General features: G+C 48.8%; 1 protein-coding gene and 1 long non-coding RNA gene across 4 annotated transcripts; both read left to right on the top strand.

Annotated features, from left to right (window-relative positions):
• The first annotated feature begins 41 nt into the window (after nucleotides 1–41).
• Nucleotides 42–22,279, top strand: ABCC10 (ATP binding cassette subfamily C member 10). Of its 3 annotated transcripts, XR_004238848.1 has the most exons (23): nucleotides 42–135; nucleotides 6,543–6,739; nucleotides 7,692–9,060; nucleotides 9,239–9,466; nucleotides 9,663–9,819; nucleotides 10,531–10,670; nucleotides 11,144–11,223; nucleotides 11,371–11,542; nucleotides 12,544–12,642; nucleotides 12,871–13,060; nucleotides 13,422–13,499; nucleotides 13,884–14,075; nucleotides 14,499–14,634; nucleotides 15,013–15,208; nucleotides 15,946–16,289; nucleotides 16,448–16,617; nucleotides 16,925–17,085; nucleotides 17,505–17,758; nucleotides 18,069–18,214; nucleotides 18,685–18,782; nucleotides 18,981–19,093; nucleotides 20,521–20,703; nucleotides 21,072–21,161. XR_004238848.1 is itself a non-coding variant. In XM_032102509.1 (22 exons), the coding sequence occupies exons 1-22, from the start codon at nucleotides 70–72 to the stop codon at nucleotides 21,205–21,207; spliced, it is 4,722 nt and encodes a 1,573-aa protein (XP_031958400.1). In that variant the 5' UTR covers nucleotides 43–69; the 3' UTR covers nucleotides 21,208–22,279. The 3 variants fall into 3 exon arrangements, 2 of the variants coding, with proteins under 2 accessions (XP_031958400.1, XP_031958402.1); XM_032102509.1 differs by lacking the exon at nucleotides 20,521–20,703 and having other exon boundaries at nucleotides 43–135; nucleotides 21,072–22,279; XM_032102511.1 differs by lacking the exons at nucleotides 42–135; nucleotides 20,521–20,703 and adding an exon at nucleotides 5,828–5,989 and having other exon boundaries at nucleotides 21,072–22,279.
• On the top strand, nucleotides 142–4,106 carry LOC116441033. Its single transcript, XR_004238849.1, has 3 exons — nucleotides 142–441; nucleotides 2,871–3,052; nucleotides 3,716–4,106. It is a non-coding gene; the product is annotated as an uncharacterized LOC116441033 (long non-coding RNA).
• Nucleotides 22,280–22,417: the final 138 nt, after the last annotated feature.

The raw sequence follows: 22,417 nt of genomic DNA, 5'->3' as shown, positions 1-22,417 counted from the left end.
GCGCTCCCGAGCCGGGCGGGGGAGGCGGGATCCCGGGCGGGAGGCGGTGCCTGGGGACGCCCGTACAAAATGGCGGCCGCGGGGGCCCCGTCAGGTGTGGTGGCAGCGGGGGCTGCTGCCGCGTTTGACTGTGCGGTGCGTCTTTGCCTCCCTCCGCGCTTCGGTCCCCGGCGGCCGTGACAGGGGCACGCTTGGCTTTGATGGCTTTTTGTTATTTGGGTTCTTTTGTTGTTGTTGTTTGCTTGCTTGTGTTGTTTTTTGTTCCCCCATACACACACACGCACTGTGCTGTGGAGCTGGTCGGTACGGGTGTTGTCCTCAAGCAGAAGTGTGTTCGAAAGCGATCCTTGCCTGATCGATCAGACGGTGCTGAGGCTGAGACTCCAGCGCAGAAAATTCCTGAACCGATTTCTCTTGGCTGCCGGGAGCAGGGATGACAGGGTAGGAAATGGCTTCCCGCCTCCTCCCTCTCCTCACCTGACCACCTGCTGCCGACCGCGCTTAGTGCGGGGGAGTGGCTGTGACAGCTTCGGTTCCCGTGCGACGGCTGCTGAAGCGTTTCTCTTACTTGGTGCTGGGGACTGTCTCCGGAGAAGAGGAGGGTTTCCAATTAACTAAGATGGGCTAGCGGTCAAAAGAAATGAAAGCAGAGAAATTAAGGTTCTCATAAAACTCTTCAGCTTCGTTTCCAAAATCTACAAGCTTTTATATCTTGATTTGTAATTTACTTTTAGCTGGATGACATGTGAGGGCCTGTATTTGAAGAGCCAGTCGATTTTTGGATGAATTTTTGCCTGTGTGTTTGGGAATGTATTTGCTCAAACATACACACCATTTTGAAGTGTACCACTTAAGAGTAGTGGCAACAAAGAGCAGCAGGATGGTGATCTGTCTGATAACAAGATAATCATGCTGGGAGTGGTGTAGTACAACTGTATTAAAGACCAAGCCGCTCTGAGGTTTTCTGAATGAGTGCATCACCACCCAGGCTCAGGAAATGCACTCAATCATCAAAATAAGCATGAGCGATATAAAGACTTATTTTCTGTTACCGTTGTCCTCACCTTTCTGTCCTCTGGCTTGCAGTGTTTATCAGCGACCCTAATTCAGTTGTAGGTATTCCTGGGATAAGAATTGCATCTTTGAGGATGCCCAGCAGACTGCGGATCTGCTTCTAGCAGGAGCAATGGATGCTTAATCTGTTCCAATTAAGTACCCTAAGCAGCAGGCTCAGCAACACTCAGAGAAGCAAAACACTTCGAGATAACCACAAAATTGATATGTATGTAGTAGTTTTCCCTCTAGTTTTTCATTGTAGATCACATTCAAGTAATTTATCACTACAAGGAATATACTGTTATCCCAAATGTGTTCTGTTTCTTTATTCAAGGAAGAACACGTTTTCATGCGTTAATGTCAGGTGCCTGCATCGTACTCAGCTTCACCAACTGAAGTAAATAAAAATATCTGAGTGTAATAAAGAGAGTGAGAAAAATGGCTTGTTTGGTTTTGGACATCTCTTCCATGCTGTTGCTTTCTTTGCATCAGTTTTAAGCTATAATTTGGCTTCAAAACACAAGTGAAAAGCCACAAACCCAAGAAACGCAGCAAAACATTTTTAAAATCAGTTTTCTATAATAGTTATACATCTAATACCTAAAAACTTTGCAAAATGTCAGAAAAGGAAGGTTTTTTTTCTAACTTGTTTGCCTTATGTCCAAAGGAGGCCTAGAGGAGGTGTTCTGGTGGGTTTTGGTCATAGATTTTGGTGGCATTTGGAAGGTGAAAGAATCCAGATAATAAAAACTGAAGAGAAAGTTCATTAAAATGTCTTATCGGCACACCAATAAGAAAACTGCTCATGGAAGAAATTATAAAAAGAAAGCAAATACCCTATGTGTTGTGATGTCAAAAGAGTTCATAAGAGAAAAATTCCATTTGTTGGAGACTGACCAGTGCTCATTAGCATTTTGTAGCACCCTGTCATCTTACTGAGCATTGCTTTACGATTTATAATTGGAATTTATAAACTCATTTTCAACTAGATGTAGTGTCATCGTTTAACCACATGACTTACTAAGTTAAGTTTTTAAAGGGACCGGGCATCCATAGTGGGATCCAGTTAAATTATTCCTAAAATTGGTACTGAAATCTGGGCCCAGTGGTGCAGACCAAATTGAGAGTTTTCACATCTTTGGAAGAGGAAGCACTACAGTTTGTCTCAGGGATTGAAAAGGTCAGGCAAGGTCCCTTACCTGCTTTGTAGAGGTTTTTGTAACATCCCTGCAGCTGGTGCTCTAGATTCTCACTGGATGACAGAGGTGCCAGTCAGTCTGTTTTGCTAGAAGTTCAGCTTCTAAACTCCTCTTTGAAATTCCAAGGCTCATAGTTGAACTCGCAATTAGCTACTCCTTGGAGAGGCTGTAGCTAATTGGATGCTGAGGGCAATGTTGGGGTAATAAGGTGTCTGTGAATTCTCATCAGGCCCCAAATAAGAAAAGGGAGCAAATGACATTCAGAAAGAACAGAATAAGAAAGGTTAGCAATAGCTTTGTATAAACAAGTAAACAGAAATCAGAATTGAATTAATTCAGGTTGGACCATCAGGTTAAGAAGCAGAACAGAGAAAAATGTAATACCTTAATTATAGTTTTTTACCTTGTCTGAGTCAAGACTAGATCCAGGGGCATGAGACAACCACCTAATGTTGAATGGCTAGGCTATGAGTAACAACAAAGACAGTTTCTGTGTTTTTATGGCAAAATTGGTGTTCTCATGAGGAGATGTGGTAGAAGATACTCCTGTCTCCTGAACTTGGCATTAATTTTTTCCCTGGAAAACAGCTCACAATATCTATCTTCTGTCTTCAGGTCCAGGCAAAGCAGCCTGTTCATGAAAAATTTTGGACTGAGCCAAGTAATCAAACCTTCCTTGGCTGTGTCGTCATGGAATTTGAGGATGGTTCAGCTGATAGCAGAGTCCTGGCTGGGAGCACAGAAAACACATCCAAACAGACAATTGCTTTCAGAGATTTTACATCTATAATTACAAGGTTGATAATTCTGAATTTAAGGCTTGTCTAGGCTGGCTTCTGTTTCAGCTCAATATTTACTTTTTGCTGGGAAGTGGAATGGGCATGCAGCCTGCACTGATTCCCTGAGTCCTGGGGTTGGTATTAAGTAATCTGTTACAAAACAAACTCATCAGAGAAGGAGAGGGCAGTCTCCCTTTGCCAGACAGCGCTTCCTAGCTGGGGATTTTTCAATATAGAGGACTAACAGGCCCTGGATAGAAGACAGCGAATAAAATCTGGCCTGCATGGCCAGTGGGGGTGGATTAAATTAAACCCAATGTTGGTGGGGTTTTTTTTAAATTTTGAATGCTCTGACTTTTTTGTAATTGCCAGGTGTATGATTATTTATAGTGTGCAAGGTACTTTGTAAGCAATATAGCCACCAGCCTCTACTCCATGTGCTGCACATCTTAAATCAGTCAAATACATAGCAGTAAATGGCATTCAAGAGCAGGGGAAATAGCCAAAAGGAAGCGGAAAATGAGGAGTTCATTTCAATGAACTTCAATTCTTGCTGTGATGCTATTTAAATGCACTTATGCAGAACAGGCAAAGTGATTTCAGATTAGTTAGGGTGGATTGGTATTTTCCTGGAGTTCCTTTTTTAATACCCTTTGTGCTTGTTTTCCCATATGAGTGTAGGCAATGCTGTCTGGACCAAAAAGGAACCTGTGGCATCTGAAAGTTGTCCATCTTTCAGCTGAAGTGATAAAGTTCATGGCTTTGAACCTGAAGAAGTTAGGAGAGATGAGTAAGCAGGATGAAATGATGAGCAGCACGTGAAAAAAGAGAATGCTAAAATACAGTGTGGCTGAATAGAAAAGCTCTGAGAGTGATTAGCTCCAGGGAGAAAGGTTGTCCTTTGTTGATATCCGAGAACAACTCTGCTATCTTATTAAGACATGCGAAGTGGTTGTTTGGTTGGGGTTATGGGTATATTGGCGGGGGGGGTGGGTGTTTGGTTTTGGACGTTTTTTAGTTGTTTGGGTTTCTTTGTTTGTTTTCATTTGGAAATAAATAGGACATCAGAGCCATGAAATCTGAAATCAGCTTCATTTGTGTGCTGCTGAGTGCTTCAACCTCACACAACTCCTACTTGCTGTTTTGAGAGTTTGCTGCTTTCACACCATTTTCTTTGAAGGGAAGCTTCCCTGAGCAGAGAGGGCATAAAACTTACTCTCAAGGCCTCTTCCAGAAAGTTTAGTCTGGAAACCTTTGGACGACCTGTGGGGGAAAAGAGTAGACTGGCCAAATACACACCGTGTACAGTATGAGTAGCTTGGTCATGAAAAGGCAACCTTGCAGCTCTGACACACAAACTGAGATTGCTTTGCAGTGAGAAAAGATTATTAAACAAGGAGGGGAGGGGGAGAGAGAGAGAGAGACTTGCAGAAAATGCACTCTTCCCTCCTGCCCCTTGCAAGCAAACTGAGTAGAGAGTAGTGTGGCCGCTGAGCTCTTGCTCTTATCTCTGCTGTTCCACACTCTCTTAGCCAGATTGCTCTGCTTTCTCAGGAATGTCACTGATATTTTCCTTCTTCAGCACCCCACTGATAACACCCATAAGCTCAGAGAATGCTTTTTGTATCTCTGGTGAGCTGCATGTTGAAAGTAAAGTTTTTTACCTGTGATGAGTTATTTACAGGGATATGCTTATTTTCCCTGGCAAGAGAGTACTGAGGGAGGGTTTGGGACAGTTGAAGCATTCAGAACATCTGCTGTAAAAATCACCAGTAGTAGCTAAAATTGCCAGGTAGCGTTGGTGACATTTACAGCATTCCTCTGTTACTGTATAATAGTTCAGAGCAGATGGGGCTGGCTGTCCTCTCCGGTTTGTTTTCTCTCATCTGGAAAGCTGTGCATTTACTGCCCCTACCCCAATGCAACATACTCTTATAGTAAAGAATGAGTGTCACATTTGGGGGTGCTGCTTGCATGTGTGTGTTCATGCTCCAGACAAACATAGTCACTGAACACAGCACTGAAACAGAGAGGATTTGTTTACCCTGTGTTACTCAGATGACTGTGTTAGATTAACATCATGATCTCTCACTGCACCAGGAGAGTTCTGCCACTGTGAGTAGGCTGATGTGTTATTGGCAAGGTGCTCTTACAGTAATGTCATTTTCATCTTGTAGTACTGTCTCCAAGCAAAGAATGTTGTACCTGTAGAAGTACATTTATACTTGTAGAAGCACTGCCTGGGCTATACCTGTTGGTGCTGATGTTTGGATAACACAGTGGTCCATAACTATTCCTGTGCTGTTTGACACGGTGACACTGCAAGTCTGTGATGTGCATCTGGTGTCAGTCAGTGTACAAACAGTTCGGATGCTGTGAGCCAGATATCACAGAAGGAGGGGAGGGATAAGATCACCAGGAAGGAACTAGAGGAATTTTGGGGAACATCACAGTTGTTCACGGCTGGTTTTTAGTTCGGGTAATTTGTATTTTTTAACCAGAACGCAGAAGTCTGAGCGCGCTGTGCGTGCTGCCCTGGCCTGCTCTCGCCCCTCGCCTCAGCCGCAGCTCCTGCCCGGCTCCCCCTCGGCCCGGCCCCGCCCCGCCCCGCCGGGGCTGCGGCGAGTCCTCCCGGCCGCCAGGGGGCGCGCGGGGCATGCGCCGCCGGGGCAGCCGAGGTCCGCGGGGCGGGGGGCGGCGGGGCCTGCCCGTCACCGGCACGTGGCGGCCGCTGCGCCCGCCCCGGCGCGGCTGGGAGGTCCCCGGGCTGGCGCCGGCGCGGGCCGCTGCCGGGGGCCGCTGGACGGGGCGGCGGCCGCGGTGCTGCAGTGCCCGTGCCCCCGCCTGCTGCCGAGCTCCGTGCGGCGCCCGGCCCGTGGCGCTCAGCCGGCCCCGGGCTGGAGATGGGACGGGCTGGTGCGAGCAGAAATCCTTGTAAAGCCGAGGCCTTCCCAGGTGTGCTCCAGTCCGCGGGGCGGCACACAGAGGGGGCTGGTTCGCCAGTCCTGTGTAGCTTAGGGGTACCGCCTGCTTCTCTGGATGCGCACCAGCATCCTCCTTTACCATCTGGGGAATGTTTCGTGTTACATCCTGCCTTAGGAAGTACCATGGTGGGAAGTGTTGTCAACATGGAGATACAATGAATAGGTTATTGTTTAAGCAGCTCAAAATATTTTTCATACCGATGTACAGAAGGGAAAATACTTCCTTATACTATTTACAAAGGATAAACTCGTCACGGGAAAAAAAAGTCAGCCTGGAAATAAGCTTCAGATTCACGGGGCATTGCAGTCCCGGGGTGATTTAAGGGAGCAAACAACATAATTTAAGCTGGAGCTTGATCATTTCATGAAGTAGATAATATGATAGTGAGTGAACAATAGCCGGGCTTGGACTATGACCCAGGAAGTTGCTTCTAGCTCCATGTTAATTACTCATCACACTCCGTCTTGGACTGGAGCCGTAGTTCTCATGGTTTTTACCTCATGCTGCTTTTTCTTTACCCTAGGACATCCTGACTCTCACACTGAATTACCAACAAAGGATGGAGAACATCCTGGCTAGTTTGTGTGGGACCAGCCCAGAAGATCCACTCCCTGTGTGGGTTCGCGGCAGCATTGGCCATTGCTTTAACCAGCTGACATTGAATGTGATTCCTCATGTGATCCTTGCAGTGGTCAGTGCCTGCTTCCTTGGCACTCCGAGGTATGACAACTGACTTGTCTGACTCTTGATTATTATGCAGGACTGGAGGTGGGGTGGAAAGGCTGAAATTATTTCTCCCTATAATGTGCTGAATATGTAATTAGGGAAGGACACAATATTATAATGCTATTGTATTTGTCAGCGTCCGTCTTAATTCAGAGTACAGTGTACAGAAAGGAATCCAGAAAGAATAGAGGGGATTGTGGGCATAAAATCACAGAAAGTAATTAAAAACTATTTCAGTGAATGAGGACTGGGGAAACTGGGAGTATTCTGGGAAAGGACATAAATCCAAGGTGGCATAGAAGATGTATGTAAGGCAATAAGGAGTTCAGAGAAACCCAAAATTGTTTTTCTGTTTACCCTCTTCTGAAATTCATAAAAATTACAACATTCACTCATACTGAAAGGCCACAAAGAATCCAGTGATACTGAAGTATTTTGATGGGCAATAGATTATAGACTTTACAAGCACAACATCACTGAAACTAAGAGTGATTAAAAAAATGTTTCTAGAAGAAATATCCCACAGACAAGGAAATCAAGGATCAGAGATGTGACACAGAGAATTTCATCATCCAAAATTTGTGTTAAAGAGGTTAAATATAATTTTTTTTGCTGTTAATCCTCAAGGATTGGAGTCTAATTTGACCACAAAATATCATAGTATGCAAACAAATTTCTGTAAAGAAATGCTATTCTTTGGTAGCATCTAAATCTCTGGTATTGACCAAAGAATGGGCTGTATTGACCTGATGTAGTTTAGCAATGCCTACAGTCACATAAAGTTACAAATCTAGGGAGGTGTATCTGGAAGGAGGTGTATCTAGAAGGTTAAATAAGAGTGGATGTATAAACAGCAGGAAGAGGAGAGGAAGAAGGACAGTACTGACTGAGAGGTAGTGGAATTTCAGCCGTAAATTATTTCACTCTTTCGCTCTTTCTCCTCAAGGTCTGGCTCCAGTGTGCCTTGCAGGCTAAGCTGGGGATGGAGAATCGCTACCTCCTTTGTACTTACTGGCTTGTTCCTTGCTGACACAATCCCAGCCAGCATTTCCCAGCAGGAGCTGGGCCCTATGTACCTTGAAGTGCTGGCCAATGGCACTGCTGCCCTGACATGGCTGGTGCATGGCTTCGCTCTTCTCATGCTCTGCAGGTCCATTCATGGCTTTACCAGGGGCCCTGCAGCCCTGGCTCTCCTCACTCTCTTACCCCTACCTTCCTTCATCATCACACTGGTATGGTACTGCCAGACTGGGACAGCTTGGTCCCCTGCCCACCCTGGTGCCTCCTCCAGGTTTGCCATTCTCTGTCTGCAGCTGGCCTCTCTGCTTGCCTATGTGGTCAGCTACCTCTTCCCCACTGCTGGCAGGCAGGACTTCCTCTCCATCAATCGCTCCTGGCAACAAGACCAGCCCATCTCAGAGCCAGGGATCCCAGTGCCTGACCAGCAGAGAGTGGCAGAAGATGGTGAGAGCTGGCTCTCACGCTTCTTTTACATTTGGATGAACCCCCTAATGAAGCGTGGCTACCAGCAGAAGCTGAACCATCCACAGGATGTCTATGTGCTTCCTCGCCAGCTCCAGGCTGCCAGGGTCTGTGACCGGTTCTACTCCTGCTGGCAGAAGAAGGCAGCTCTTCACCAAGCAGAGGAGGAGACAGTGTCTCTTACCAGCCCAATCATTGCTGCAGGTGATGGGAGCAGTGATGCTCCAGACAGCCCACACCATGCCCAGGAAGCTGTGCGCCTCTTGTCGGTCCTTCATGCGGCCTTTGGGCTTCGTTTCTACACCCTTGGACTTCTCAAGCTGGCTGGCAGTCTGCTGGATTTTTCAGGTCCTCTTCTTCTGAACTTGCTGGTGAACTTCATGGAGTCACGGCAGGAGCCCCTGAGCCACGGGGTGCTGTATGCCCTTGGGCTCTTTGCTGGCTCCTTCCTGGGCGCTCTCTTGCGGAACCAGTTCAGCTACGAGATGAACAAGATGACACTAATGGTGCGGGCCTCTGTCATCTCTGCCATCTACCGCAAGGCTCTGCATGTCAGCAGCACCAGCCTTGCCCGCTTCACTGTGGGGGAAATTGTCAACTTCATGAGCACAGACACCAGTAGGTTGGTCAACTTCTGCCTCAGCTTCCATGAGCTGTGGAGCCTGCCTGTCCAGCTTGCCATTACCCTCTACCTCCTCTACCAGCAAGTGGGGGTAGCCTTTCTGGGAGGTGTGGCCCTGGCACTGCTGCTTGTGCCCATCAACAAGATCATAGCTAACCGCATCACGATGAACAGCGAGGAGATGCTGAAACACAAGGACACACGAGTCAAGGTGAGGGGCAGTGGTATCTCTCTGAGTTTGTATTTTCTCCCTGCTTGTCCCAGAACGCTGGCTTCTTGGCCGCTTGTCATAATCCAAGGCAGATTAATTGAATCACAGCTGTTGAGAAAAATGCCAGAAGGGGCACACACACACATTTGCGTGATGTTCTTTTCCTCATTGCCTGCAGCTAATGACAGAGTTCCTCAGTGGCATTCGTGTGATCAAGTTTTATGCCTGGGAGAAGCACTTCAGCACCAGGATAAATGCCTGCCGGGCTAAAGAGCTGCAGAAGTCACGGGCTGTCAGTTACCTGGATGCCGTGTGCGTGTACATGTGGGCAGCACTGCCTGTTATCATCTCCATTACCATCTTCATCACCTACGTTCTGTTGGGTCACCAGCTCACTGCCACAAAGGTGAGTAGGTAGTAGGGAGAGCTCCAAACTTGTGCACACCACAGTCTGCAGTGGGACTGCAGTCCTCGGGCATCTTCTCTGGGAAATAAACCCAGCCCATCTCTCCACAGCTCTTCAGGCTCTCTCTGGTGAAGCTGATTGGAGGATACAAGGGAGGTACTGGCTCCAACTCATGGCTCTTTGCTTACCCATGCAGGTGTTCACAGCATTGGCCCTTGTTGGGATGCTTATTCTACCCCTCAACAGCTTCCCATGGGTGTTGAATGCGATCTTGGAGGCCAAAGTTTCCCTGGATCGAATCCAGCAATTCTTTGAACTCATGGACCAGGACCTGGAAGCCTATTATGCCCTAGGTAATGGTTAAGGAAGCTGCCAGGCCTGAGACTCTGGTCAGCAGACATTCAGAGCAGAGAGCTGAGGGGCGAGGCCCAGGGGCATTACTGGAAGGCAGCTGGCTCTCACCCTGTGATTCAAGATGTTCAGTTGGGTGGAGGCAGAGTGAATACACTTAATTTCTCTTAATTTCTGTGGAAAGCAGGAGACAAGGCTATAACATTCCACTTTACCAACCATAAGCCATTGCTTGTCCCCACAGAGCCATTAGTGTTGCAGTAGAACAAGCAGCTCTGTCCTGTGATCAAAATTCTTCTGACACTGAACCCATCAACAAACTTGGCTTCACCTGGCAGAAAGGCTTGAGTGGCTGCCCCTCTCCTGAGCCATATTAGCTCCCTTTCCTTCTTTCATTGCCTTTTGCCGGCTCCCTGACATTCTTTTACCTTCAGCAGTAATAAAACCAAGTTACATCCTCAGAGTGTCTCCCTGACAGCCGTGTGTGTCTGGTGTGAGCTGGAGACAGAAGGGTTGGATGAAGAGATGCATAAGTTCAAGGGCAAGTCAGTAGGCAGGAGTCTCATTCTGTGGCTGGGTGAGGGGCATCATGCAGTGCCTCATCCATGGTCTCTGCATTTGAGAGTAAAGCTGATAGTATTTGTGATGCCAGGTGCCTTTAATTTTCTGGTCTTCTCATAGCAGTGCTTTGCTATTCTGCTTTTCACTTGTAGATAGCCCTTCAGATACTGCTACTGCCATGGAGATGCAATGTGCAGCCTTCTCGTGGGTGCCACTTGAGGAGGAAAGCACCAGGCAGCCCTCATCCACAGGCACTCTGCAACTGCACATTGAGAACCTGTCAGTGAGAAAGGTGAGCAAGGACATGGGAGGTAGCACAGAAAAATGGCACTAGAGAAAAAATACTGGAACCTAGAAATAATGGAGCAGAGGTGGCATGTTTCCCTCAGTTTAGGAGCTGTGCATCAAAACCTTCTCTTGGTCAAGAGGCACAGGACAAATATTACATCTCGGAGCTGAAAGGTGCTAGAGAACATCCATGGCTTACAGACAAGAGACGAACTAGTTCCCTCTGCCTTCTGCTATTACTGCAGGAGACAACTGGACAGGGAACAGAGCAGGGCTCTGGAGTTAACACTCCTTGCAAATCTGTGTCCTGTCATATCAGGAGTCTGGTTTACCTGACAAATGTACCCAGCTGCACTGCTGAATGTGTGAGATAGCCTGTAAGGAAGCTGACTGCTAGGACCATGTGTGGCTCAAGAAATCTGGACAAGCTACCCTGTACTAGCACATCAGGTTGTTTCTCTTCATTTCCCTTTGCAGGGAATGCTCCTTGGGGTTGTTGGGAAGGTCGGCTCTGGCAAAAGCTCTCTGCTTGCAGCCATCACTGGAGAGCTCATTAAGTAAGTAGCCTAAAGACTTTTCCCTGCCTGGTCCCTCCATGCCACCGCAGGTGGGGACTGTCCAGTACTATCCCAGCTTGTAGGCCATTTTGATTTGCCAACAGTTTTCCTTTGTTGCCCTTTACACCCACTTCGGTGTGCTTGCAGACAAGGTGGACGAGTGTATGTTTGTGACCTGGAGCAAGGATTTGGTCTGGCCACACAGGAGCCATGGATACAGTTTACCACTGTCCGGGAAAACATTCTTTTTGGGCGGGAATATGATGCCAGGCTGTACAAGGAGGTGCTGGAAGCCTGTGCCCTCTCCGAGGACCTGAATGTGAGTGCCTAGACTGTAAACCTGCCTGGGCCTTTTTGGCAGGCTTTTGCATCCATCCTGAGCCTCACTGGGATCAGTCTTTATTCTTTCAGGGTATAGACTGCTCTTCCAATGTCCCATCACACAGTGTTCCTCTGATCACCAAGCCCACACCATTCCCGGCATCCCCATACTTTAAGGTGTGAAGACACTCTTGTAGCACTTTGGATGGTTTCTTCTGCTGCTGAGCCAAAAGCTCTTCATCCTGGGGAGAGGAGTGTTTCTTGCAGAGCTGAATGGCTGCTGAATTGGGTTTTTCAGGCAGAATCTATCAGCAGCTGATGCTTTTTTTGGGGGGGTGGGATCAGAAGCAACTTCTTTGGAATCTGGAAGGGCTAAGCCAGTGCTTCTATCAGTAATACGCATATTCTAAATTTGAGGTTTATGACTGTATTAGCCAATAAACCTGGCTGTATGTATGGTAGGAAACTAGCCGTCTCCCAGTTTATAAGCTATACCTGGTTTTCTGAAGTGCCAAGCTTTAGCAGCTCCTGTTTGTTTCGGCTGGAGCTATGAATACTCTGTAAAGGCAAGATTTTTATTTGAGATTTAGTAGAATACACCTATGCTACCAAACTGAGAGGAGACTTATTTCCAGATACTGAAACTTGGTAGTTTTTACTGCTACACTGTTTGGAAGGACCCTGACATAATTTTGATGCAGGCACAGCTCTTGTTCTCACAGAAAATTACTGTGTGCAATTATCTTGGACCAGAAGTTGCTCTCAATGGGTAGTTCAGATGTGACCACCCTATTCTGGAGCATAAGAGATTTTCGTTGCATTAATTAAGCTTGCCAGTTATCTGTAGAACCAGTGTATAGACTGTTGCAGTGTTTAATTGTTGGTAAGGTGTCAGCCTTAGAAATTACTGCCAGAGACTGGAGAGGTGCCCCTGTGTCCTGGTTTTGAATCCCCAGCAGTTTCCTGTCCCTTTCTAAATGATTTTTTTGAATATTTCAGATTTTACCAGCAGGTGACCAGACAGAGGTGGGTGAAAATGGTGTGACACTCAGTGGGGGACAGAAGGCTCGAATAGCCCTTGCCAGAGCCATTTACCAGGTAAATAACAAAGGAGTTACTGTGTGGCAGGTCATGCCCAGTGCTGAATCAAATCTGAAGAGGCTGGAAGCACTCAGCTGTACAGTGAGCTCTGGCAGCATGTCTTTAAAGCACATTGTGCTAGCCTAAAGGTGCTGCCAACATGGAGGCACTTGGACTTTTCTCTACAGCACTGCCTGCTCCAGCAGGGCAGCAGCTGTATCCTTTTATGTTTTGTCCCCCTCCCAGGAGAAAGAACTTTACCTTCTTGATGATCCCCTGGCTGCTGTTGATGCAGACGTAGCCAACCATATTATGCAGAAATGCATTCTTGGAGTTCTCAAACATAAGACCAGGGTCCTTTGCACTCACAGGACTGAGCTTTTGGAGAAGGCCGATGCTTTGTTGTTGATGGACAATGGCAAAATAATTAAGACAGGTACACTGTCTGTCTTCTCAGGCATTCACTTGTGTCTTGGAATGGCTTAAGGGGATTAAGATTAACTAGCGGGGAACCCAGTGATAAAAGAGGACATTGGAGACACTGCATGTGGGCAAAGATAGGGTGGAAGAGAATGTGCAGATGTACAGATAAAACAGGACAGCCCTAGATGTGAGAAGCTGATGAGGCAGAAAAACATAACAGGAGCAAAGCCTTCAAGGGTTCAGCTGCTGTATGACATAGGGAATGTTATGAGAGAACAGAACTGGGTCATTTCAGAGCAAGAGGCAGAGGGAAGGTGGGAAGTTGTCACCTATTCCTCACAGATGCTGAAGCATTTGCATATCTCTCTTCACAGGCACACCAGCTGATATCCTGCCACTTGTTGAAGCCTTCCCCAAGTTCAAGGTTACAGACAAGGGGAATAAGGATAAAGGTCTGTCCCTGATGAGCTTGAATGTGGCTGGGGCAGCACAGCTTAGCTGACCATCCAGACAGAACTGGTACCTGATGGCTGCTGGCCTTAGAGCAGAATTCCCACTATCTTGTTCTGCTGTATATGTGGGTGGTGTATACACAGAGGGACAGGAGGCCCACATATCATTGGATATTGATCTAGAGCAGTATTTGAACCTGTTGTTCCACTTGTAGTCCAGTTTTGGATGAAGAACTGCCACAGTTGGTGCACCTGTCTTGAAAGAGGAGAGAGGAGGGGAAAAAGTCTCCCTCATAGTTTAGACTTGCTCTGTTCACAGTAAGGAGAAGCTGCAGGAAGAATTTAACATTGCACTGACCTTTGCTTTTGCATCCATTCCCACAGCCCCTAATGAACAGGGACAGGAAGAGGCCATAGAGACAGAGGCAGAAGAATCAACCCAAAATAATAATCTCATCCACAAGGAGGAAGAGAAGAAAGAAGGGGCAGTGGCTTTTCATGTGTACAAGGCCTATTGGCTGGCAATGGGCAGCTGCTTGGCAATATCAATCCTCTTCTCACTGTTCCTGATGCAAGGTGAGGCAGTGACCCAGCAGCACATCTCTCTTTAGATATTCCTCTCCTCTTGTCTCATTCCCTGGTTGCATGGAGTCCAGAAGGAAAGACGCCAGGGGTTTAAACACCCTGTAGCAGGGAGACCACTTTCCCTAAGTTAAAGTAGCTCAAGGAGCTACTTTGTTAGGGAGGAGGCACATGTGGGAACTGTACCTGGCCTCTTGCTGCTGCAGTTGCATTACTGTACCTCTGTAGCAGTGCTCTGTCGCTGCTGCAGCTCAAGGCTGTTCCCTTGCTCCTGCTCTACTGCTATCAGGGGGAAGACTAGACTGGGCAGTGAGACCATGCAAAAGTTGTCCAGCAGCTTCCCCTCCAGCTTTCCTGTTTTATATTTGCTGATTCAAAAGTTGAATTCCTCTTTATGTAGTCTGTCTTTCTCTGTAGCATCCAGAAACATCTCAGATTGGTGGCTGTCATACTGGATCTCCAGCATATCCCAGACAGCAAATACCTCTGTGATGGCCTGCTCAGCTTCCTTGCCTTCCCCAGAGCTGCTTCTCTTCTCCACTGCTGGACTTGTGTAAGTGAATCTGGTCTGGAGGAGCCAAAGGAAGCTGGAAATGCCCTTAAGTGCGTTTCCCGTGAAGATCCTGGAGAGCAGGGATAGATAAACTGACCACCTTGCTTCAGGGGATGTGTGTCCACTTTGACAAAGAGAATCAAAATCTTTGATCTGATGACGTGCCCAAAAGGCTTCTGCCTGGGGCTGATGGAGGACCCCTAGCTGCATAGTAATTGGAGTATTTGTCCCAACATGCCAAAGGGGTATAACAGGAGTATCAGGCTAAAGTAGCCTGATTTCCCCTTGAATATGCTCTTGGGTTCCCATGCCATGTCTGTGAGTTTATTGTCAGGAGGACATTGGCAGATTCATAATCTTCCTCCTCGTTTTTTCCAGTTCCCCCATTCAAGATCTGGACAACACCCCAGCCCCGTTCAATGGCTCAGTGGATGTGAATTTCTACCTGATAGTTTATGGGAGCATTGCAGGGGCCAACTCCCTCTTCACCATTGTTCGGGCGTTCCTCTTTGCCTACGGCGCTCTCCATGCTGCCGCTGTCATTCACAACCGACTGCTCCAAAGGGTTCTAAAGGTAATGGGCAAAAAGTCCAGAGCAGGCTGAGGCTCCTGCAAGCTGACATTCTTCTCATAGCTAGGAGTAATGGTGCAGGAGATAGATTAAGGTTTCTGTTGGTATTGACTGGTAGGACTGTATTCAAAAAGGGCTGCACCACAGCCAGTAGAAGGGGCCAATGAGCTGGGGTTCAAGATGTGTCCTGTTCATTCCATGGAAGGATGTTTTATGGCTCCCACCTGCATCTGTTCACTCATTAGGCTTAGATGTATAGCCAAGATGAGGGCTAGTTGAGTCAAAGGAGCTTTTGCAGGATCATGAGTTCAGGTTCAGGTGAGAGTGGAAGGAGTCATTAAGCAAGATCTAGGGCTGATGCTGGCACGTGCCAGTTAACTTTATGTCTTCAGCTTCCTTGGGTCCTCAGGCTAGAGTTAGGATTAGGGCATTGGAAGTCTTGATTAGAGGCTAGATTTGCCTGGCTACTGTTGGGCTAGTATGGCATCTGAGTGCCTGCTGTCTCAGTAGCTGTCTGCCATTTGCTACAGAGGGAATGCTTCCTTCTACCATGCAAACAGCATGAGTTGTTTGGCTGCTAGTGGATGCTGGCTTTGGAGGCTGAGGTAAGGAAGTGGGTTGTGGTGGCTACCGTGTTGTGGCCTTATCTGCTCCCCTTGTGCTGCTCTCCTGCACACTATTCTGTGGTTGGATCTCACTGCAGCTGACTGGCTCTTACTTTCTGGTTCCTTTATCGCCAGGCCACAGTCACCTTCTTTGACAGCACACCAACAGGCCGGATCCTGAACCGCTTCTCCTCAGACCTGTACTGTGTGGATGACAGCCTGCCATTTATCCTCAACATCTTCCTGGCCAATATCTATGGGCTCTTGGGTATGCTGGTGATAATGACCTATGGCCTCCCTTGGATTGGTCTGGTCTTACTCCCTCTGGCTGTAGTCTACTTCTTCATTCAGCACTATTACCGATGCACATCCCGGGAGCTCAAGCGCCTGTGCAGTGTCACCCTGTCTCCCATTTACACCCACTTCTCGGAGACCCTCTCGGGACTGAGCAGTATCAGAGCCATGCGGGCAACAAAGAGGTGAGCAGAAAGCACGAGCACCCAGAGAGACAGAGCTTTGGCTTTATAGGCCAAGGCCTTCCTGGTGTGAGACTGGTTGTAGCATGGCTGGAATGCCCTTGGTCTGGACAGCAGGAGTGGAATTTGAGTGGTGCAAACCTCTGTTGTGTGCCTGACAGGTTTGAGTTGGAGAATCAGCTGCACCTGGAGCAGAACCAGCGCTGCCTCTTCGCCAGCAACACAGTGATGGCGTGGCTGGACATCCGCTTGCAGATGATTGGGGTTGCTGTGGTTACTGCAATTGCAGGAATTGCCATCATCCAGCACCAGAAGCAGCTGGGAAATCCAGGTAGACTGCCAGGGATTGATCTACGTCTACTCCTAGGCTGTGGCCAGGGGGTTCGTTCCTCCTCTCCCGGCCCAGAGCTACACATTTTCCTACACTGGGATAAGATCCAAAGCTCCTGCTCCCTGTCCCTATGCAAGTCACCCACAGTGTAGTGCTTCAACTCCTGTCTCTGCTCCTGTGTGTCTCCAACCTCAAGTGTGACCCCAGACACCAGAGTCCTGACTTCCCTTTGGGTTTTTGTCTGCCCACCAAGATGCCAGCTCTTTCCCTGCCAGTGATATTCTTACTTATGCTTTTGTCCTCACAGGACTTGTGGGCCTGGCGCTCTCATACGCCCTGTCTGTCACAAACCTACTCTCAGGCCTCATTGCCAGTTTCACTCACACAGAGATCATGATGGTGAGTGTGGAGCGGACAGAGGAGTATACCACAGACATCCCCATGGAGCCTCAGGATAAATTGGTCCAGGTAAAAGCTCAAATGTGTTGTCAGGTACTGGCCCATCTTCTGGCTCTGTGCCCTGCACTTGTCCCCTAGGGAGATCACAGGGTTCCACTGAATGGGTAGATGGCCCTCACCACAGAAACCACCTTGATCACTCATCTTTTACCAGTATATCTCCTGGGGAGGATGAATCTCTGGCAGGAACTGGTGAAGGCTGAAGTGATGGGAAGAAGTAGGGAAGCAGAACGGGTGCTAGATACAAGCTGTGACATAAAAACAAGCCTAGGAGTGGGCGGGAGGTGGGACTGGCCTGTGTGTGGGTTCTGCTCAGAAGCCAAAGCAACCATCTACAGGGAGGGATGGTGCTTGGACTCGCGGGAGCTGATGCTGAAGATGACAATCAATCACTATCATACCCTTTCTCATCTGTGTATCCCTCTTAGGTTTCTGCTGACTGGCCAAGCCAGGGGCTTGTGGAGTTCCAGCAAGTGGTCCTGGCATACAGAGCAGGCTTGCCTAATGCACTTGATGGCGTGAGCTTCACTGTTTACCCTGGAGAGAAGCTGGGGATTGTGGGTCGCACAGGATCTGGGAAATCCACCCTTTTCTTGGCCCTTTTCCATATGGTGGAGCTGAAATCAGGCCGGATTCTCCTGGATGGTGTTGACAGCCAGCTGGTGGGCTTGGAGGAGCTGAGGTATGGCTGAACAGAGTGAAGAGTAGCTAATGGTGACCTAGAACTGTCAGTGGCTGGATGCCAAAGTAAAGAGTCAGGAGCAAAGGATGCACTGTCACAGCACCCTCTTTTCTGATTGTGCCAGCTTTTTATGAGTTTCTCTGTTGTTTCTCAACAGTTGTGCTAAGGAAACCAGGCTGAATACGTGACCCATGTCTCTGTGCCTCTAAGATTTGTAGCAAGCTAAGACACCCCATGAAAAAAGAAATAGCAGACCTTTGCTTTTCTGCAGAACCCACCCCATGAGCCCTCAGCTCTTGTTTGCTTGCAGATCTAGGCTGGCCATCATCCCCCAGGATCCATTTTTGTTCAGTGGCTCAATCAGAGAAAACCTGGACCCCCAGGGAAAATGGACAGATGCTGAGCTCCGCGAGGTGCTAGAGCAGTGCCACCTGTGGGATGCTGTTACTCAGATGGGTGAGTTGGAAACCAGTGAGAAGCAGCTGATGAGTGGTGTTTCTGGGAAAGGAGAGAAGGCCTTAGCTCAGGCAGGGAGCTGAGGAAAAGCGGCCAGGTGGATGCAGCAGGCAATGGGTTAGGCAAAGTCACGCTAGGATCAGTGTAGGAACAGGTCAGTGGGACCCAGTGGCATTCCGTGATATTTAGAGGCAAATGGACTGGCAGGTGATGGATTGGGTGGCAGAATCTTGCTGGTAAGACCAGGCCTCAGTGGGTGTTAGAGGACTACCTGAGAGATAAGCCAGGCCTTAGTTCTAAGGGAACTGTGCCAGATGTTGCTTGTGTCTAAGTGTAAAGGCTCCAGTTGCTAAGGCCTAGGCCTGAGCAGAGTTGGGATTTTCTGTGCTGCTGGGAAAACCTTGGACTGGTGGAACTGTTTAGCGCCCTGTGCAGGTGATGCAGGTGATTGCTGATCTTGATCCCTGCAGGTGGACTGGACAGTGAGCTGGGAGAGAGGGGAAAGAGTCTGTCTGTGGGACAGAGGCAGCTGGTGTGTCTGGCCAGAGCCCTCCTGACGCAGGCCAAGGTGAGTGCACTGCCTCCATCGAAGCAGGGGAAGGGTGAACTGCTGGCAGCTGTCTGGGGACAGCAGAGGGGAGCACTGCAGAATTGGAGGTGTAATGGGAACAGACATCCTGTGCTAACTCCTCAGGCTGTCTCTAGGCAGGGAGTGGGGTCTCTGCTGTGGTGCCTGGGAGCTCCCTTCACTCTCTGTCCCCGGCAGGTGCTGTGCATCGATGAGGCCACAGCCAGTGTGGATCAGAAGACAGACCAGCTGCTGCAGCAGACCATCCGCCAGCGCTTCGCTGACAAAACTGTTTTGACGATTGCTCACAGGTAAGGAGGAAGCAGCACTCTGTGCCTAAAGTCATCCTACCACTCACAGGGACAGGTGGCTGCACATGCCATGCCTGGGCCTCAAGGCTGAGCAGGGAGGTCTCTGTGATAAGCTTTTTCAAGTGCCAAAGCTGGACCTTGCCTTTTGCCTTTTCTGCTGGGAAAGGGGAAAATGTTGTACCCAGAAGTTGGTGTCAGCAAAGGGCAAAATGCCGCATCATATCACACATTTCTCTTCCTGAGCACTGCCTGCTGGGATCTGTAGGGCAGGTGAATCCCACCTGTGGTTCTGCCAAATTAGGGCTAGGAGTAATGGAGAGCTATCATATGGAAAGGGCAGTGTGGAGACCGGGGAGGAGCAGGTGTCCCCGGCTCAGTAGAGGGCAGTACAGGACAGCCGGCAGCGAAGGGCTGCAGCCAGCTTCTGGATAGTTCTGTCTTCCAAAATCCTGACTTTTAGTCCCAGCCTGCACCTGATGCCAGCAAGACAGACACCGCCCAGGCAGGACAGGACAACAGTGATTGCCCCACATCTGAGCGATTAAGAGTAGAGTCAGTGGATGGTTGCAGCCAGAGGGAGGAGGGCACAACATGAATACTGCAGAGAAGGGATGGATCAGCATTAGGTGGTGTTCTCTGCTCTTACTCTTGCCAAGTGGAGGAGAATTTGGAGGAGGGTTATACAATCGTATGGAGGGTGTTTTCAAAGCACAGAGGTTACCACAAAAATAAAAATCAAATGAGCAGGTGGCAGGGGCTGGTGTCCTGCTGCACAGAAGTGGGAGTGATGGATGACAGGCAGGGTGGGCTGGGCCTGGCAAGTGAATCAAGTGGGTCTTGTTAAATACATCATGTAGGAGGGAGGCAGGAACAGTGTGAAGGGAATGTGGTTCATACACTAGGGATATTAGGCATAAATAGAGTAGAAGTGCAAGGGCACTGTGGGCTGAGGTGTGTGTTTGGGTTGGGTGTGGGGAGGCCACCTTTGATGGGGGAGTAATTAAAGAGGAGAAACAGCAGAGGAAGGAATGGCAGAAGGCAAAACAGCAAGACTGAGTTGAAGATGGTCCCAGCCCCGCTTCCACTGGGATGAAGAGCAGTGGGGGAGAGCAGTAGGGAGAGAGAGGTGATGATGGGGTTGTTTTGTATCCATGGTTCTTCCATACCATTCAGCTTTGTGTGAAATCCAGGATGGGAAGTGACTCTGAACTTGTCTCTTGCCCTCCCAAGTCATTTTCAGTGCTGCAGCTTGCACTCTCTTGGGGATGAATGTGTAACCAGAGTTCTGAACTCCATAGTGCCTTTTACCAGCTCAAATCCTGTGCTGTGTCTTCCTTGTGACTTGCAGCTCCGTAGGGCTGTAGTTTCACAGTGAATAGTGCCTGACTGTGCAAAGACATTCCCGCTGTCTTGTCTTCCCTACCCAGGGCCAGAGGTTGCTGCTCTGCTGGCAGTCTGGGCAGACCTGGGCACATTTGTGTGCAGTGGGTCCTGTGGTTGGCTGGCTGGCAACTACAAATCCAGTGGTGGTGGTAGCATAAGCAAAGATGCCAGACTGCAAGTAACAGCTGACGCACAAGTCCATTTCTGCTGCCCTCGGGAGGTGGCAGGTGAGGAGGTGTTGGGGCAAATGGAAGCAACTCACTAACCTCTGTGGGGATGGAGACATTTTGTGCAACCCCAGAATCAGGCATGCTCTGAGCTTCCCCTCCACAGAACTTCCCTCTGTACTCCTAGTGCCCTGCCATGCCCAGCAACTGGAAGGCATCATGGTGCTCTCCTAAGAGGTGCTGCATTTCAGCAGTGAGCAGAGGCTCTCTAGGGAGCTGCACTGCACTGTGACCCTGAGTGCAGAGGGAGATCCTCCACAGCTCCTAATGCTGGGCATGTCTTAGGCCACCCTTAACAGCAGGGGAAGCAGTATCCAGAGCTTCTCCTCAGATCCACCAACATGTGTCCTGGCATTTGTTGTCCACAGGCTGAACACCATCCTGGACTCGGACCGCGTGCTGGTGATGCAAGCTGGGAGAGTGGCAGAGCTGGATTCACCCGCCCGCCTAAGCCAGAAAGATGGCTCCTTGTTCCAGCATCTCCTGCACAGCAGGCAGCAATGACCTCCCTCCTGCACTGAGCCCAGGCAGCCCTTCTGGCTCAGTGCCTTGCTCTCCTCTTACCTCAGACACTAGTCCTGTCCCTGCAGGGTCAGGAGCTGCTGAGGTGAGGGATGGGCTTATTCCTGCCTGCAGCAGCAACTGTGTAGGGATGGGAGCATGGCACTGTGGCCTTTCCTTTAACAGTGAAGATGCAAACTGCTGTTTAGAGTCATGCAGGCCTGGTTGGTGGGATCCTGCTCCCCTCCAAGGCTTCCCTTTGAGATTACAGAGGGATTTTCTACTCACTGAAGAATCAGTAACTCCTAGTTTGAGACTTAGTCTTACATAGGCAATGTAAAATAAAGTGGAAATATCCTTGTGAAGCTGTTAATTCAGGTCCTTGGCGCTTTTCCTCACCACACACGTATTTCCTTGTGAGATACAAGAGTGGTGCCTGCTCTGCACAAAGACAACCTACCTACTCTCTATTATTCCCAGAAGGCCTTTCCCAGCCCAGAAGGTTGCACCCAGGGACCTTGCTGCTTTTCCTCTGGTTTTCAGTGGAGAAGGCCTTCCCCTGAAGGGGCCAGAATGCAATTGCATTAAAGGCCTCTAAGGCTAGTTTATTTCAAGACCACTCCTTCAAGGGGAATTCTCTATCCCTCCTGCCATGTTCCCAGCTGCACAAACCCACAGCTGCTTTCAGTTTTAGGATCTTGCTCTTGCCATGGGCACCTTGGACTCAGTCTTGGGTTTTGCCGTTCTTCCCAACACTCGTAAGGCAATGCCTAACCCCCACCTTTGCTCTGCTGTCCTGAGATACATGCCATTCCTTTCCCTGAGGCTGTAGGAGCCATCCCCATCCCTGCAGACAGAGAATAAGGCAGGACAACTCCTGTGCCACAGTCTGGGTTTGCATTCTTGAGGCAAGTGATGGAGAGACTCATCAAGAACAAGTTGCTGATCTACTTGGATCTGCTGAGAGCAGAAGGTTGGTGTTCAGAGGTCCCTTGCAACCTAAATTGTTTTATGATGCTCTGATACACTGTTTCTGGGCTTGTACTTGTTTTATTTGATAAAGGTACATCATCCATCCGTGTATTAAAAAAATAATCTTTCTGATGAAGCTTCAGTCCCCTCTCCCAGCTCTCCCTCCTGCCTGAGTGGTCACTTCTTGGCTCTCTTTACACCACCTTGAACACAGCTCTGCAACCCTACAAGCCAGTAGTAG

The sequence above is a fragment of the Corvus moneduloides genome, chromosome 3 (assembly GCF_009650955.1).
Source record: "Corvus moneduloides isolate bCorMon1 chromosome 3, bCorMon1.pri, whole genome shotgun sequence".
In the NCBI taxonomy this organism is placed as follows: Eukaryota; Metazoa; Chordata; class Aves; order Passeriformes; family Corvidae; genus Corvus; species Corvus moneduloides.
This window is presented reverse-complemented; position numbering and strand designations above follow the sequence as displayed.

Coding starts and splice junctions, on each gene's coding strand:
- ABCC10 (XM_032102509.1), top strand. CDS start 70: ATGGCGGCCGCGGGGGCCCCGTCAGGTGTGGTGGCAGCGGGGGCTGCT. Junction 9,061..9,238: donor ACAAGGACACACGAGTCAAG/GTGAGGGGCAGT, acceptor CATTGCCTGCAG/CTAATGACAGAGTTCCTCAG. Junction 9,467..9,662: donor ACCAGCTCACTGCCACAAAG/GTGAGTAGGTAG, acceptor TTACCCATGCAG/GTGTTCACAGCATTGGCCCT.